Source organism: Paroedura picta, chromosome 9 (assembly GCF_049243985.1).
Source record: "Paroedura picta isolate Pp20150507F chromosome 9, Ppicta_v3.0, whole genome shotgun sequence".
NCBI classification, from domain to species: Eukaryota; Metazoa; Chordata; class Lepidosauria; order Squamata; family Gekkonidae; genus Paroedura; species Paroedura picta.
This window is the reverse complement of record NC_135377.1, coordinates 3,046,653-3,062,398: the sequence shown is the minus strand read 5'-3', so window position 1 is coordinate 3,062,398 and position 15,746 is coordinate 3,046,653. Positions and strand designations below refer to the sequence as shown.

The window sequence follows — 15,746 nt, the reverse complement described above, 5'->3', positions numbered from 1 at the left end:
TACTGGATCAGTTTTGAGGTCCCTCTAGTCCAGCCTCCTGTCTTCCACAGGGGCCAGCCAGTTCCTCTGCAGGGCCAGCCACAGGGCAGAGAGGCCGAGGCCTTCCCCTGAGAAGACCCTCAGAAGAGCCCTGCTGGGTCAGGCCAGGGAGGGTCCCTCCAGTCCAGCCTCCCGTCTCACCCAGGGGCCAGCCAGTTCCTCTGCAGGGCCAGCCACAGGGCAGGGAGGCCGAGGCCTTCCCCTGAGAAGACCCTCAGAAGAGCCCTGCTGGGTCAGGCCAGGGAGGGTCCATCCAGTCCAGCCTCCCGTCTCACCCAGGGGCCAGCCAGTTCCTCTGCAGGGCCAGCCACAGGGCAGAGAGGCCGAGGCCTTCCCCTGAGAAGACCCTCAGAAGAGCCCTGCTGGGTCAGGCCAGGGAGGGTCCCTCCAGTCCAGCCTCCCGTCTCACCCAGGGGCCAGCCAGTTCCTCTGCAGGGCCAGCCACAGGGCAGAGAGGCCGAGGCCTTCCCCTGAGAAGACCCTCAGAAGAGCCCTGCTGGGTCAGGCCAGGGAGGGTCCCTCCAGTCCAGCCTCCCGTCTCACACAGGGGCCAGACAGTTCCTCTGGAGGGCAAACAACAGGGCATAATTTTTAAAACTTGGCCCATGTTGAAATTGGTGGAATCGATGTCTGTGACACACAAGGCAAAGATAGAATTCCAGAGGCTTCATATAAATGAACTCCTGCCCTGGTTAAGTGCAAACATCTGGGATGGTATTTCTAGTAACCTTTCATTTCCATCCTGGTAGAGAACATGTGAGTATGAGCAATCACCATTTGAGATGTGTCCTTTTAAAAATTATTTTTCACATTTCTATGCCGCCCTTCCCCAAGGGCTCAGTGTGGTTTACAACATCCATCCAATACAATTAAGCAATTAAAAACACATTAACACATTAAATTATGAATCATTTATATTAAAACTCGGGGGATTATCAGCTTCCCAACAGTGGAAGGGAGCAGGAATACAGTGCTGATGTGGAATTAATTCTGCAGCATCCAGATGTTTTGTCTATGTAGAGAGGCCAGTTATTGTCAGTATTTGGATGCTTGAGGGTGATCCTGCATTGATCGGAGGGGGCTGGACTAGATGGCCTTTATGGCCCCTTCCAGCTCTATGGTTCTAATGATTCTACAGGCCTCTCCCATAGGCCAGGTGGAACAGTTCTGTCTTTCCGGCCCTGCGGAACTGCTTTAAGTTCCGCTGGGCCCTCGTCTCACTCAGGAGAGCATTCCACCAGGCTCGGGCCAGGGCAGAGAAGGCCCCTGTCTCTGGTTGAAGCCGGTTTGACTTCTCTGGGGCCAGGGATCTTGAGCAGATTTTGAGTGCCAAAGATCCTCTTAAGGGCATCGGGGCAGAGGCAGTCCAGCAGGTATAAGGTCCCAGACCATTTAGGTCAGGGGTAGTCAAACTGTGGCCCTCCAAATGTCCATGGTCTACATTTCCCATGAGCCCTCGCCAGCAAAGGTTTAGGGCCTTCAAGGTCAGTCCCAACCCCTTGAACTTGATCTGCTCCTCAACATGGAGCTAATGCAGCTGGGAGAGCACTGGCCTTCTCTCTGCAGCTCGAGGGCCGGTCTGGCCGGACACCCCTGAACCCCTCTGTGCAAAAGCGGTTTTCACATCCTGGCTTCCTGTCTTTTCCTTCTTTGGGCCACTCAGTGGACGGCAACTGGAACGAATGGTCCAGCTGGAGCTCCTGTTCCACCAGCTGCTCCAACGGCACCCAACAGCGGACCAGGGAGTGCAACGGACCCTCCTACGGCGGAGCGGAGTGTCAGGGCCACTGGGTGGAGACGCGCGATTGCTTCCTTCGGCAGTGCCCAGGTCAGTAGCAGCTGGTCCGTTCCCCGCCCTTCCGGTCTGTCTTCTCACCCTCTTTGAAGCGGGACGTGGTGGACAGGACCAACGGCTGAGCAAGGGGACCTTGCCCGTGTTTTGCTTCTCAATGGTGGCTCAAAAGCCTAACTTGAGGGTGGGAGAAAGTGCCTTCATGTCTCAGTGGAGCTATGACAACCCCTGTGGGATTTCCAGGACAAGACATAGTGATTTCCAGGACAAGACGGTGGGTTTCCTTAGAGGTCTTGCATCTAAGGGCTGACTAGCATTGGGCCTACTTAGCTTCCAGGATTCATCCCTGTTGGTTGGCCATTGCCTGCCTCTGCGTCCCGATCCTGAACTTCCTTGGTGGTTTCCCATCAAAGTGCTAACCAGGGCTGATTCTGGTTCCTAAGATGGGGCGTCTGCATGCCTGTAGCAACCCTGAGCTTCACAAAGGGTCTCCCATCCACGCACTGGCCAGGGTTTCCTTTACAGATGACAAACTACTATCCATGCCTCAAGGATGGGCATTGTGTTCATGGAGGGCTCAGTCTCATGCTGGGCACAGATCACTTCTGGGTTTTGCCCGTCTTTCGGCTTCTCTCCTGAAATGTCTTGGAGGGCTTCGGAGTCTCCTTGCACCCCTGGAGACATGAATGTCTTCTCCTAGGAGAGTTTCGCATGGGCTCCAATGAGCTCATGGTAGTCTGGCCTATCAGCATCATCTTATTTATTTTTATAGCTCACCCTTCCTGACTGGTCACAACATATGTAGGCTGATGATGAAAAAAGAAGTCCGTGGAAATCTGGCCAGCGTCTATATATAACCAGAGGTTCTTTCCTGTCTTTAAATTGGAATCATTGATTCTTGACAATAACGGAAGAGGCGTAAGAAGAAAGAAATTCAGAAGGAAAAGTTGCAATGTCTTTCTCTCCTCCTCTTGCAGTGGATGGGAAGTGGCAGGCGTGGGGTCCGTGGGGCAGCTGCACGGTTACGTGCGGAGGCGGGACGCAAAAGCGGGACCGGGCTTGCCATGGCCCTTTCTTCGGAGGAGACGCGTGCCAAGGCCCGAGAGACGAGTTCAAGCAGTGCAACGAGAAGAGGTGTCCGGGTACGTAGAGCGGATTTGCTCCAGATGTTTGCGAAACCAACAAACTAGGCCACCAGGATGGCAGGGAGCTAGCATACAGGGGTTTAGTGGAAGAGCATCCACTCAGCAAGCAGTCTGAGTAGACAGTACTGAATACATATAGGTGTGTCTGTATCTCTCATCTAGCTCTCTGTCATAATCTGTCTTTCTGTCTGTCTGACTCTCTCTGTCCGTCATAATCTGTCTTTCATCTATGCATCATGTATGTATGTATCTCTCATCTTTCTCCCTCTGTCATAATCTGCCTTTCTGTCTGTCTGTCATTTATCAAGCATCGCTTTGTCTATCATTGTACAGACATTGTATCCGAGGAAGTGTGCGTTCTCACGAAAGCTCATACCTTGAATAAAACTTTGTTGGTTTTGAAGATGCCGTGGACTCAAAAGTTGTCCTTTATCTATCACAGTCTTTTTAAGCCTTTTGACCATGAAGGAACCCCTGAAATATTCTTCAGGATTCAAGTAACCCCACCAAGGCTCCAGGTTGCACCTGGAAGTTGGCAGCTTGAGCGTGGGTGCGAGTTCTAATTCAACCTGCCTCTTGGGGGCCATTCCTCTCCCCCATCCTCTCTTTGGGCCACCTGCCAGGATCCATGATAAACTCGAGAGTCTGACTGTAGAGGACGTGTATCCCCCAGCCGAAAAATCAGGCCCCCCAGATTCCAGCGGTTCCGTGGTGCTGTAGGGCAGAGAAGAAAGGGAACAGGAGAGCAGGCACCAAATTATCTGTTTTATTATTTTTTCAAGAGACAAATTGAAAGTAATTGGGTTAGATGTTCGGTTCTCCCAGTGTTGCGTGCTTCCTTTTGTTAAAAAAGGGATTTTGTGACAAAGGCATATTAAAAATTACAGGGATCATGTTATTCCCCTCTTGAGTGCAGAAGAGCTCCCACGCTCTTAGGCAAGGAGCCAGAATGCATGTCGAAGGAGCGCCGCTAATCCGGAGCGGCATCCCTTTTGTCCTGGGGTTCATCGCTGAGCACCAAGGCTGGATTGGCTTCTCTGTGTGACGTATAAGCAGAAGCTGGAAGGAAGGTTAGGGGGGAAATGACCTTGCCTGTGCTGGCAGGGGCTCATGGGAATTGTAGTCCATGGACATCTGGAGGACCGCAATTTGACTAATCCTGGCCTAGAGGCCAAAGCTTCATTTGCATCTTCCAAGCTTTAGGATGCTTAGGGCTGATCCTGCGTTGAGCAGGGGGTTGGACTAGATGGCCTCTATGGGCCCTTCCAACTCTAGGATTCTGTGATTCTACGATCTTACTGCCCTTTGGATTTCCTGGGATGGTGATACCCAGTTTTGGCAGTGGACCAGGAGGAATCAAGACAAGGGTTGGGCGAGCCAGGGTTGATTCCCCACTCCTCCTCCCCATGTAGCCAGCTGGGTGACCTTGGGTTAGTCCCAGTTCTCTTAGGAGTGTTCTCATATAGCAGTTCTGTTTGAGCTGTCTCGGCCCCACCCACCTCACAGAGTTGTGCGGAGAGGAAGGGAAAGGTGTTTGCAAACCTTGCTTTGGGATTCCGTCAGGTAGTAAAAAGCAGGGTATAAAAGAGCTCTTATTCTTATTCTTCTCCTTCTTCCATTCATGTAGGAGAGGTGCCCAATTAAATTCTCTCTCTCTCTCTCTCTCTCTCTCTCTCTCTCTCTCTCTCTCTCTCTCTCTCCTCCCCCCCCCCCTGCAGAACCCCATGAAATCTGTGACGAAGAGAACTTTTCCTCTGTGATATGGAAGGAGACCCCGGCTGGAGAGGCAGCGGCTGTCCGCTGCCCCAGAAACGCTACAGGTTTGTCCAGGAAAACTCTGGTGTGGTCCCTGGGTCCTGTTCCAGCTGAGCTCAGGCAGGTCTTGGCTAAGCCAGGGTGGGGGGTTTGAACTGGCTAGGGAGTGGATGCCACTCACTACCTCCTTGCTGACGTCCACGGGGCATGCAGGTAAGTTGACAGAATTATCGATTCTGGCCTGGCATTCCCAGAATCGTCCCCTGCAGGGGAGCTGCTCCCTTCCTGACCATCAGCTTCCTGGTTCCCTTACCTGTCAAAAGGCCTTGTGTTCCATCTCCACCACCTCTGGTCCCTTCACCACCAGCCTCCTTCCATGATCCTAGCCATGGCTGCCCTCAAACATACCCCAAATGCTGACGTCCACCTGGAAGCTGAGGGAGAAGTCGGAGCTGAGGCCACCCTGCCCTCCTCCAGGAACGCCTAGAGGAGTTCCTTCCCCTGCTGGGACTGTCCCCATCTGTCCCTCCCCCAGTGATGATCCCCAACTATCACCTCCTACCAGATTCTTTCCACTTGAACCTGGGATCTTCCGCATGCCAAGGAGAGGCTCTACCACTGAGCCACAGAACCTCCCATCCTACCTACCTACCTACCTACCTACCAGATTTGATGTACCAAGCTGAGTCATTTGAAGAGGCTCCCTTATTGGCTAGGCCCTAGTTTTTGCAGGTTCCTTCACCAGCTGTTTCCTTTATTGCTGTGGACAGATGTCCAGATGGTCATCTTCTTTGCCATACGTTCCCCTCCCCCCTGTGTCCTCCAGGGTTGATCTTAAGACGCTGCATGTTGGATGAAGAGGGCATTGCCTACTGGACATTTCCCACATACGTCAAGTGTGTTTCCATTGACTACCGGAATGTACAGATGATGGTAGGTATGAAGATCAAGCCTGTAACCATGGCCAGATGAAGCACCGGGAATGTATATTTACCAGCCTAAAGTCCCTGAGGTCCCTTTTGGAAACTGGAGACCAGGGGTTGCATTCTAGTTTGGGCAGGAGTTTGTTGGCTTGCCCCATAAAGAGGAAGCAGAAGGGGTACATGAAAGGAGGGAAAGCAGAAGAACCAAAGAGTCCTCACCAAAGACTCCAGAGGAAGTCCAGGAATGAAGCGCTAAGAGGATGGGTTGGCTTATGGATTAGAGCTTGATTAATTGAGAGGAAGCAAAGGGTAGGAATAAATGGACAGTTATCAAAGTGGAAGGAAGCAGTGGGAGTCCTGCAAGGACTAGTAATTGGGCCCAGTACTATTTGACATCTTCATAAATGATCCAGAGGAACTGGTTAACAACAATATGAGACAGGAGAAGAACATAAGAAGAGCCCTGCTGGATCTGACCATCTAGCCCTGCATCCTGTCACATGCAGCTGCCACCCAGTTTCTCTGGATGGCCAACGACAGGACAAAGAGGTTGAGGCCTTCCCCTGAAGTTGCCTCTGGGCTCCAACATGGCTTCTCTTATGTTCTTAAGTCTGAGGCAGTGATGGGCTCTATTCTTGGTGCTCAGGGGGCTCCTGGAGTTCTGGCCCTGCTGGTGGACCTCCTGAAGGCCTCTGGATTTTGGTCACTGTGTGACATGAAATGTTGGACTGGATGGGCCATTGGCCTGATCCAACAGGGCTTCTCTTAGGTTCTTCTGTTCTTATGAATCTGACATACTGAGCAAAGAGAACTTTGACTCTCTAAAGCTCATGCCCCAAAATCTCATTGGTCTCCATAGTGTTCCTAGATTCAAATCTAGTTGTTCCACTGCACGGGCACCCTCTGAAACAATGCTGTTAATGTGCTGTCTTGTATGTGTTTTACCTATGTTATAAGCCACCTTGAGCTCAATAGGGAAGGAAGGTGGCTAACTGAATGTTGTAAAATGCAGACATAAATTTAAGATAAAGTAACGCCACCTTCTGGCTTTGCCTCTCCAGACGAGGGAGCACCTGTCCAAGGCCCAACGGGGGCTGATGGGGGAAGGGGTGTCTGAGGTGTTGCAGAACCTGGTGGAGATCTCTCAGGATGGGACCAGCTACAGCGGGGATCTGCTGTCAACCTTCGACATGCTCAGGAACATGACGGAGATCTTCCGCAGAGCTTACTACAACCCCACAGGTGGTGATGTACAGGTGAGCAGCTGGTGGGGGTGCATGGTGGTACAAGAAGGAAAATTCATGCATTGACGCTCATAAGAACTGCTCTGGATGGTGGCCAGCAACAGTGGATGGCAAGCATGAACCAGTATAGCTTCAGTTCCTAATTTTTTTTAAAAAAACAATAATATTTGTTGTTATGTGCGAAGTCGTGTCCGACCCATCACGACCCCATGGACAATGATCCTCCAGGCCTTCCTGTCCTCTACCATTCCCCGGAGTCAATAATATTAAAAGGACACAAAAGAGAAGAGGGACCGCATAACAGAATGTGTATCTGAGAAGTCCTTATGCTCTACCAGATATAGAACAGTAAACATTGCTCCCCAAAATCCCCTTCACTGCAATCCTCAAGGGATTCTCTGCAAAATACAGTAGTCTTTCCGTCAGATACTTTAAATTTCATGTGTTGTCACTGATTTTGTTTAAAGCTATACGTTTATCTGCATACAGTAAATTTACTTACAGTTTTCAAACTGTTGATCCTTCCAAGGTTGTCTTCTGCTTACATAATACACACTCCATCTCTTCTTAAATTTCAGAATTGATCTTATTCACAAATATTTTTTTTTTGCCGTTTCTGCACAATAGGCCAGTTTACTTTCCCATTCTTCCAATCTCAGCCAGTTTATTTTCCCATACTTCTCAGGCAGACAGCTAATTTCCATGTTGCTGGGTAGATCATTCTAGCCGGTATCACTACAAACATGGGCTGTTATTGAGGCTCCAGTAGCAGTGCAGAATCTACAAATGGAACTGTAAGAAGGAACGTGGGTTTTTATACCCCACTTTTCACTACCCAAAGGAGTCTCAAAGTGGCTGACAATTGCCTCCCTTTCCTCTCCCCACAACACACACCCTTTGAGGGAAGTGGGGCTGAGAGTGCCTTGACAGGACTGCTCGGTGAGAACAGCACCATCAGGGCTGTGACGAGTCTGAGGTGACCCAATTGGCTGAATGTAGAGGAGCGGGAAATCAAACACAGCTCACCTGATTAGTAGCCACCACTCTTAACCACTACACCAAGAAGATTGTAAAGATCTCCTGCTAGGCCCCATGTTTCGTTTTCCTGCCTACACTCCACTTTAACATGGGAGAATTCCTCGTTCATTCATTCATTCATTCATTCATTCATTCATTCATTCATTCATTCATTCATTCATTCTTGAATGGGTTAGATCCTGCCTTTCACACTAATGGTGATTCAAAGCAGCTGACATCATTTTCCTCCCTTTTTTCATCACAACCGCCCTGCGAGGTGGTCTCGGCTGGTTATGTATGACTGGCCCAAGGTCATCCAGCATGTCTCCATGGCACGGGTGGGGATTCCAACGTGGGTCCCCCAGATCCTAGTCCTATGCCTTAACAACGACACCATCCTGGCAGATGGACCCTTCTGTGATCCGCCGTTCTTATCACTACTCAGCTCTTCCGGAGTTCACTTTAGATACGATTCCAGGAATTATTATTTAGAAAAACGAAAACATTTTACAAGTTGGTCTCCTTCAAAGTGGAATCCAAGAAGAGTGAAAAGCAAAATTTGGTAGCAGCGAACGCCTTGTCTCTGCTTAGAAATCAAAGACCTTTTGAAACGGAAATGATGCCCTCTGCAAGACAGAATCGATTTTCAGGACGTTGGACTAAAAGAGCCGGCCTGGTGATGGGAGATGAAGAAGCGGATGTCCTGGCATCAGATGTCCACGTGTCCAAATCAGGAGATGACCAAGAAGGATTCTGTGTTATGTGGTTTTGATTGGAGCAGCAGGGGATTCGTCCTTCCAGGAAGGTTACTGCCAGGGGTCTGAAAATGATATGGATCGCCTCTCAAAATTGCAGCCAAAATTGCAGCCCCTTGTGGTGTCACAATCTAAGGAGAGAGGACAATTGATGGCTTAGAAATAAGAAACTCTTTTCTCCCCATCTCCTCCCTGCTACTCTGGTGGAACAGAAGGTCAGGGGCCAGGAGAATGGCTGTGTGGAGAGACATCCAACAGTGCAGTGTGGTGTTTAAGAGCGGTGGCTTCTAATTTGGCGAGCTGGGTTTGATTCCCCACTTCTCCACATTCAGTCAGCTGGGTGACCTTGGGGTTGTCACGGCCCTGATAGTGCTGTTCTCGGCTAGCAGTAATCTCAGGGCTCTCTCAGCCTCACCTCCCTCACAGGGTGCCTGATGTAAGGAAAGGAAGGGAAGGGGATTGGAAGCCACTTTTAGACTCCTACGGACAATGTCAAACGAGGTATAAAAACCAACTCTTCTTCTTTTTCCATCTAGTTCAGCATCCTGTTTCACACAGTGGTCAGTCAGCTACTCTGGACGGCCAACAATAATGCTTAAAGGCTGAGGAAGGAAGATCAGAAGCCACTTTGTACGAGAAAGGGAAAGCTGAGTTCTTCCCCTCATGTTGCTTCCTGGCATTGGGATTCAGAGGTTGACTGCCTCTGGATGTGGAGGCTCCCCTCAGTCCCCATGACTAGTAGCTAGTGATAGACCTCTCCTCCATAAATCTCTCTAATCCCTTTTTAAAGCTGTTTATTCCTGTGGCCATCACCACATCCTCTGACAGCAATTTTTTTTTTTAATTTAGCTAAAATCCTGCTGTGAACTGTGCGCTGAATCTCATCTCTTGGTCTTCCTGCTTTGCTTTAGAAGTCTTATCTCCAGTTTGAGCTCCTCCTTTCCCTTTCGGTTTTCTCTTTCCAGAGCTTCGTCCAGGTCATTAGCAACATCTTGATGGAGGAAAACCGGGACAAGTGGGAAGAAGCACAGCTGGTACGTGGTTCTGAGGAAGGGCCCCTGGACAGTGTGTGTGTGAGAGAGAGAGACAGAGAGAGACAGAGAGAATGTGGGCTGCAAGGAAGTCTTGGCAGAGTTTAAATATGCGGAGAGGAGATAAGCACTAGGCTACTTCAAGAATAAAGTTGTTTTATGTATCCATGAACCCTATCCATGGGCAAGCCCCACAGGGAATGGAAGGGCAGAGCGTTATTTCCCCCTCAGCCTTCTGTTTTCAAAGCTCTCTGTTTCTCCACTGATCTCACAGTGACCCAAAACCGCAGTGGAGAAGAAAACACAAAAAACTAGATAAAGATGGGATGACCCCGTTCATTTCCCTGGCTGCTTCTCCGTGCTATTTCTGCCTGCATTTCCATACGCAAGCCCTAGGTGGTGCTAGTGAGGAAGTCCAAAGTCAGTATTCTCCTTGACCGCTGTAATTCAGCTGGCTATTCCCCCGGCCAAGCGGCTCGCCCTGCTACAAATACTCTGAAAGGGTCGTTTGACCCCCAAAGGGGTCCCGAACCCCAGGTTGAGAACAACTGGTCTAAGATGTGGTGTGTGTTGTTCGTATCTGACAGAGTATGCATGCACTCGAAAGCTTAGACCTTGAATAATAATAATTATTATTATTATATTTATATTTACACCCCGCCTCCTCCCGAAGGCTCGAGGCGGCTTACATAACCCCGTCCCCTAAAATCATAAAATGACAATAAATCCTTTGAACAATCCTTTGAGCCCAACACTGGACTCACACTCTGTTTTACGCACCTCACTTGCCTGTGGACATCGAGGGCAAGCCCAGCTTGACCCTTGCCTTGCATTGCAAAGAATTACATTGCGCTGATTGAAAATGACGTTTCCTTGGCAGGTCGGGCCCAACGCCAAGGAACTCTTCAAGCTGGTGGAAGACTTCATCGATGTCATCGGATTCCGCATGAAGGACTTCCAGGATTCCTACCAAGTGACCGAAAACCTAGGTGAGCAGATGAAGCTTCGTCCAGGCCTTCCACCTTGGCCAGCGTCCAGTTGTGGTTAGGACGTCACACCCAGGAGACCTTGACCTTCTCACTTGACCAAGAAATGCACAGAGAGATTTTGGGCCAATGAAGAAAGGAGAAGCACATAGGATGCTCTGAGCTCCTTGGAGGTCGTAGAAAAGAGCCAGAGTCCAGGAGCAACTTAAAGGGTAACAAACTAAGTGGTGGCATCGAAAATTTCATGAATCACGGTGTCTCACTTCCTCAGATGGAGCATAAAATATAGCATTAGTGTCGGATCCGAAGAAGTAAACCGTGACTCCTGAAAGGTGCTCCTCTGCCAGAAAACTGGGTTAGACTTGAAGGTGCTCCTGGGCTCTGGCTTTTTTCTCCTGCTCCAGACAGATTCACACGGCCCCCCATCTTGCTCTAGATGAAGAAGGGAGCAGGGGCTTAAAAGCGCTAATTCCCTGACTTAAATTCTGTTGGTCCTGGAGGTGTTCCTGGACTCCTTCTCTTTTCTCCTGCAAAAAACAGACTTCAGATTCTGAACACCTTTATTGGCATATTGGCATATTGTTTGATAACAAACAAAAACATGGAGCTTTCAGCAATTGCATTTTCCATGAGAAGTTAACTCTTAAACTAGCCAGCAGAACTTTGGCTGTTCTAACAAGGGGTTGGTTCCTTTTCACTTAATATAACTTTAAAACACACAGAGACACACACAAAACCCAGACCACACATAGCTACTCATCTCGATCTGTCTGAAGAAGTGAGCTGTGACTCCCAAAAACATGACCCCTGCCTCAAATGTGGTTAATCTTGAAGGTGCTCCTGGACTACAGCTCTCTTCTCCTGCCCCAGTCTAACCTGGCGACACCATCTTCATCTATCTCCTTGGAGGTAGGACAAGATTTAAAAGAGGGAGAGTGCTGACTTAATGGCAACTCCGTCCAGTTTTCAAGGCAAGAGAGGGGGAGTGATACAGAGGTGCCGGCATCCACGTAGCCAAGTGGACTTCCTGGTGGCCTCCTATCCCAGTACTATCTTGGACCATTCTGGATTACCTTCTGAGATCTGACCAGATCTGCTCCAGGCTGGGCCATCCAACATGGCTTTGTTTATGTTCTTACTTCCCTTGTTAACAGACTTGCTCAGGTCTTGCATACTGAGGACCGTGACTTCCTTGACGGGGCCCAACCGTCTAATGTTGCATCTTCTTCTTTTCCAGCTGCCTTCCACTTTTCTTAGCATGATTGTCTTTTCCAGGGTCTCTTCTCAGAATATGATAAAAACACAAGAGCTTCAGTTTAGTGGTTTCAGCTTCACGGAGAATTTGGGCTTTGTTTGATCAAAAACACTACAAAGAAAAGGAACCTGATGCGATTGTATTTCAGACTGCATCTAGATTTTCCCCCTTCCCAGCATTTTATTAATGAGCAGGGATCAATCAATGAAATAATAGTTGGGAGAGAAAAACACCACCGAAGGACCGGAACATGCTTTCGTTCCAGAATTACTTTTAGAAGTTCTGCTAAGCAGTGGGGGGGGGGGGGGGAGCCAGCAGAGTGAAATTCAGCAAGAAGAAGCAGAAGAAGAGTTGGTTCTAATATGCTGCTTTTTCTCTACCCGAAGGAGTCTCAAAGAGGCTTCCACTCGCCTTCCCTTTCCTCTCCCCACAACAGACACCCTGTGGGGTGGGTGAGGCATAGAGAGCCCTGATATCACTGCTTGGTCAGAACAGTTTTATCAGTGCCGTGACGAGCCCAAGGTCACCCAGCTGGCTGCATGTGGGGGAGAGCAGAATCGAACACAGCATGCCAGATTAGAAGTCCACACTCCTAACCACTACACCAAACTGGCAACAGAAAATGTTCAGACTAGATCCCTTATCCCTAGAGGTTAGCTGGATCCCTGAACTACTTAACCCCTTGTATTTCTTCTGCATGCCCATAATCTGGCCACACGGCTGTTCGGCTGCATTGCATAGCCTGTACTTGTGTTCGTGGGCCGACCACAGAGCCTGCGGGGAATGGCTTGATTCCCTCCTCCTTTCTCTCCCCTTTCAAGTCCTCAGTATTCAGAAGCTCCCTGCAAATGCAGCCAAAGACATCAGCTTTCCCATGAAGGGCTGGCGGAGCACGGTGGATTGGGCCCGCAGCGCAGAGGAAAAAGTCACCGTGTCCAAAAACATCCTTTCCGCAGGAGCCGCAGGTAAGGGGGAAGGGGGATGGGGGATGGGGGATGGTGGGTGGGTGGGCGGGCAGGTTCCTTTTAGAGAAGGTACATCCAGTTGGGTCAGCAGAGTGCCCACTAATGGCAGGCAAATGCCCACCAGTTCTGGCCACTGCCCACCAACATTGCCAGGTGGAAATAGGCCAGTTGAATGAGAGAGGACAGCCATTGTCATTGAGCGATGGTGTCAGCTAGAGCAGGGGTAGTCAACCTGTGGTCCTCCAGATGTCCATGGACTACAATTCCCATGAGCCCCTGCCAGCAAAGCTGGCAGGGGCCCATGGGAATTGTAGTCCATGGACATCTGGAGGACCACAGGTTGACTACCGCTGACCTAGAGCACAACCTGGAGGTGTTGGCTTTGTGATTGGGTGCCGTTCTAGCACTCATCCCAAAAACTCTATGGTTGGTATACCGCTTTGGGGGCTACTGCTAGAGTGTCATTCTAGCGGGAGGCTGGCACTTCTGGGCTGCACCGGAAGTGATGTCATCGCTCCCCTGCAATTATCACTCCCCTGCATCTTAAGTACCCAGAATGCCTATCAACCTTGCCGACAGTTCACAGGAGTAGGGTGTTCACAGGAGTAGGGTTTCCACAGGTCTCCCCAAGGCCCCTGATGGGAAGTAGGAAGGTTGGGGGGCCAGATCCAGGTTGTGAAATTCCTGAAGATTTGGGAATGGAGCCTGGTGGGGGAGAATGGAGCCTCAGAGTGGTATGATGCCACAGAGTCCCCGCTCCAGAGCAGTCATTTTCTGCAGGGGAAGTGGTCTCTGGATTAGAGCCATAATTCCAGGGGATCCCCAGGGCCCACCTGGAGGTTGGCATCAGAACTAGGCATCCCTTTGTGGATGGATGGATGGATGGATGGATGGATGGATGGATGGATGGATGGATGGATGGATGGATGGATGGATGGATAGATAAATTGCTACATTTTTAACCCTGCATTCATTTAGAGCTGCCTCTGTTTCTCTTCTCAAGCCAAAATCTCCATTTAGCAGCAGCCTGCAGCACGACAGAAACCTCTGAATGCAAAAGATACCATGAAAGCAGCAGTTTAGGGGATAACGGATGAATCAAAATAAGCAGCTTCTTAGGAACTCAGCTTTTGGCATCTTGTGCGTTTTTGTTTCATGGCTTCGCTTAGCGCTGAAGATGCACTTAAAAAGCAACAAGAAAGGAAACAACAGCAAGAGGGGGGGATCAAATGCAGCAATTATCTCACCACCCCTCCCCCTTTAAAAAGCATGCCCCCCCTCTTTCTCGTGTGTTCATTAGGAATCCGAACCAGCATTGTTGTAGACTCAGGCGCCAACCTCGCGGTTCATTTTGAGCTAAGCCTGTGCCAAGAAGAGAAAGCAAGGCCTCACATGCTCAAGGGACATCAATTAGGAACTAAAACCTTAGTAGAAGAGCTCTGTCTTGCAGGCCCCGCAGAACGGTGCCAGTTTGTGATGGTTTGGGGATGGAGAAGAAAGCCGTTTTTTTAAAGGGACTCCAAGTATCTATTCTGTTTCCCACCAAAGCGGCAGAAACAGCGGAGTGGGGAGAGGGGCTGTCTTGTGCTTTTAAAGGGGCCGTGCAAGAAAGCTGCAAAAAACAGCTGAGTGGCGGAGTGTTCCCAACAGCTCGGCTGTTTTTCAGGTTTTCTGCAAACCCTTTTTAAAGGGAATGTGGTCCCTTTCAACAGGGTTTGTGAGGCCACCGAACTTGAACTGGTTCAGTTTGCAAATAAGGCATCCTGATTCAGTTCATGGTTCATTCAGCCCCGAACCGAATTGCATTTTCCCGGTTCACGCCCATCCCTAGCAGTGATCATCAAGCTAAGCTATCGGCAATCGCTCAGATTCACCGCCATAGAATCTCACAGTCAAAGAGTTGGAAGGGGCTCTGCAGGCCATCTAGCCCAACCCCCTGCTCAATGCAGGATTACTTACCATGCAGCATATTTCCTATATTCAAACTCTTTGAAACATGCATGGAGATGGGAGCAAACCTACGAGGGTTTCCTTGGAAGCAAGTCTTGTTTTATCAAGTGGTGTTTACCCCCAGGAAAGTGCACTCAGGATCAGGTGCACTGTCACCTACACCCATCCAACATTCTTCTTCTCAAGCAGGCCCAAATGGATTTCTCCAGCTCTTTTCCATACATTTGCTCTGCCCTGACATTTGCAGTTTGTCTGTGAAAATGTCTAACAAACAATGTAATAGGACTCAAATCACAGCCCTTTGCAATAAAGCCCTCTGATGAACCTCTGCAGGAAATCAGATGCCGGCAAAGAGCAGCTTTTGGGCAAATCCTCGGACTTCATCAGATGTCAGAGCAGCTCTCAGACTGCATTGCTGATCCATGGCCAAGTGGAAGGATTCTGAGCCCTTCTCATAGTCCTTGCTTAGAACTTTTAAAAGAATATGAAAAGGCCCCTTCCCCCCCCCCCCCCCCGCGCAACTTCCCTTCTGATGGTGTAGCTTGCTTACCTTTTTGCTTCATTACAGAGACAGATGCCTCCACGGTCTTCGTGGTCGGAACAGTGTTGTACCGCAACCTGGGTGGGATCCTCTCCCTTCAGAGGTACGGGCCATTCTGTGCAAAAGGTGGAGTTATTGTACCAGGCCTACTTGCATGCCAAACAGCTGATTGTGACCGATCAGTTGCTTGGTGTACTCTCTCTCTCCTCCCCCACCTTCACAGGCAGCGCCTGAGAAGACTGGGGGGCAGGAGGCATTTAAAGGGCGCACCAAACAGCTGATATGTAACAATCAGTTGTTTGGCACACCAATTAAATGCCTCCCTCCCAATATTCTCAGGATGGCAAG

At 49.7% G+C, this 15,746-nt stretch overlaps 1 protein-coding gene across 2 annotated transcripts in view; it reads left to right on the top strand.

Annotated features, from left to right (window-relative positions):
* The window catches only part of ADGRB1 (adhesion G protein-coupled receptor B1), a 273,806-nt gene that overhangs the window by 143,581 nt on the left and 114,479 nt on the right, over nt 1–15,746 (top strand). For both annotated transcript variants that reach the window (XM_077351362.1, XM_077351361.1), the window contains exons 7-15: nt 1,703–1,867; nt 2,809–2,973; nt 4,695–4,796; nt 5,558–5,664; nt 6,716–6,910; nt 9,636–9,704; nt 10,582–10,690; nt 12,764–12,907; nt 15,426–15,501. In XM_077351362.1, coding sequence (XP_077207477.1) covers nt 1,703–1,867; nt 2,809–2,973; nt 4,695–4,796; nt 5,558–5,664; nt 6,716–6,910; nt 9,636–9,704; nt 10,582–10,690; nt 12,764–12,907; nt 15,426–15,501 — 1,132 coding nt within the window. The remainder of the gene's footprint in view (nt 1–1,702; nt 1,868–2,808; nt 2,974–4,694; nt 4,797–5,557; nt 5,665–6,715; nt 6,911–9,635; nt 9,705–10,581; nt 10,691–12,763; nt 12,908–15,425; nt 15,502–15,746) is intronic.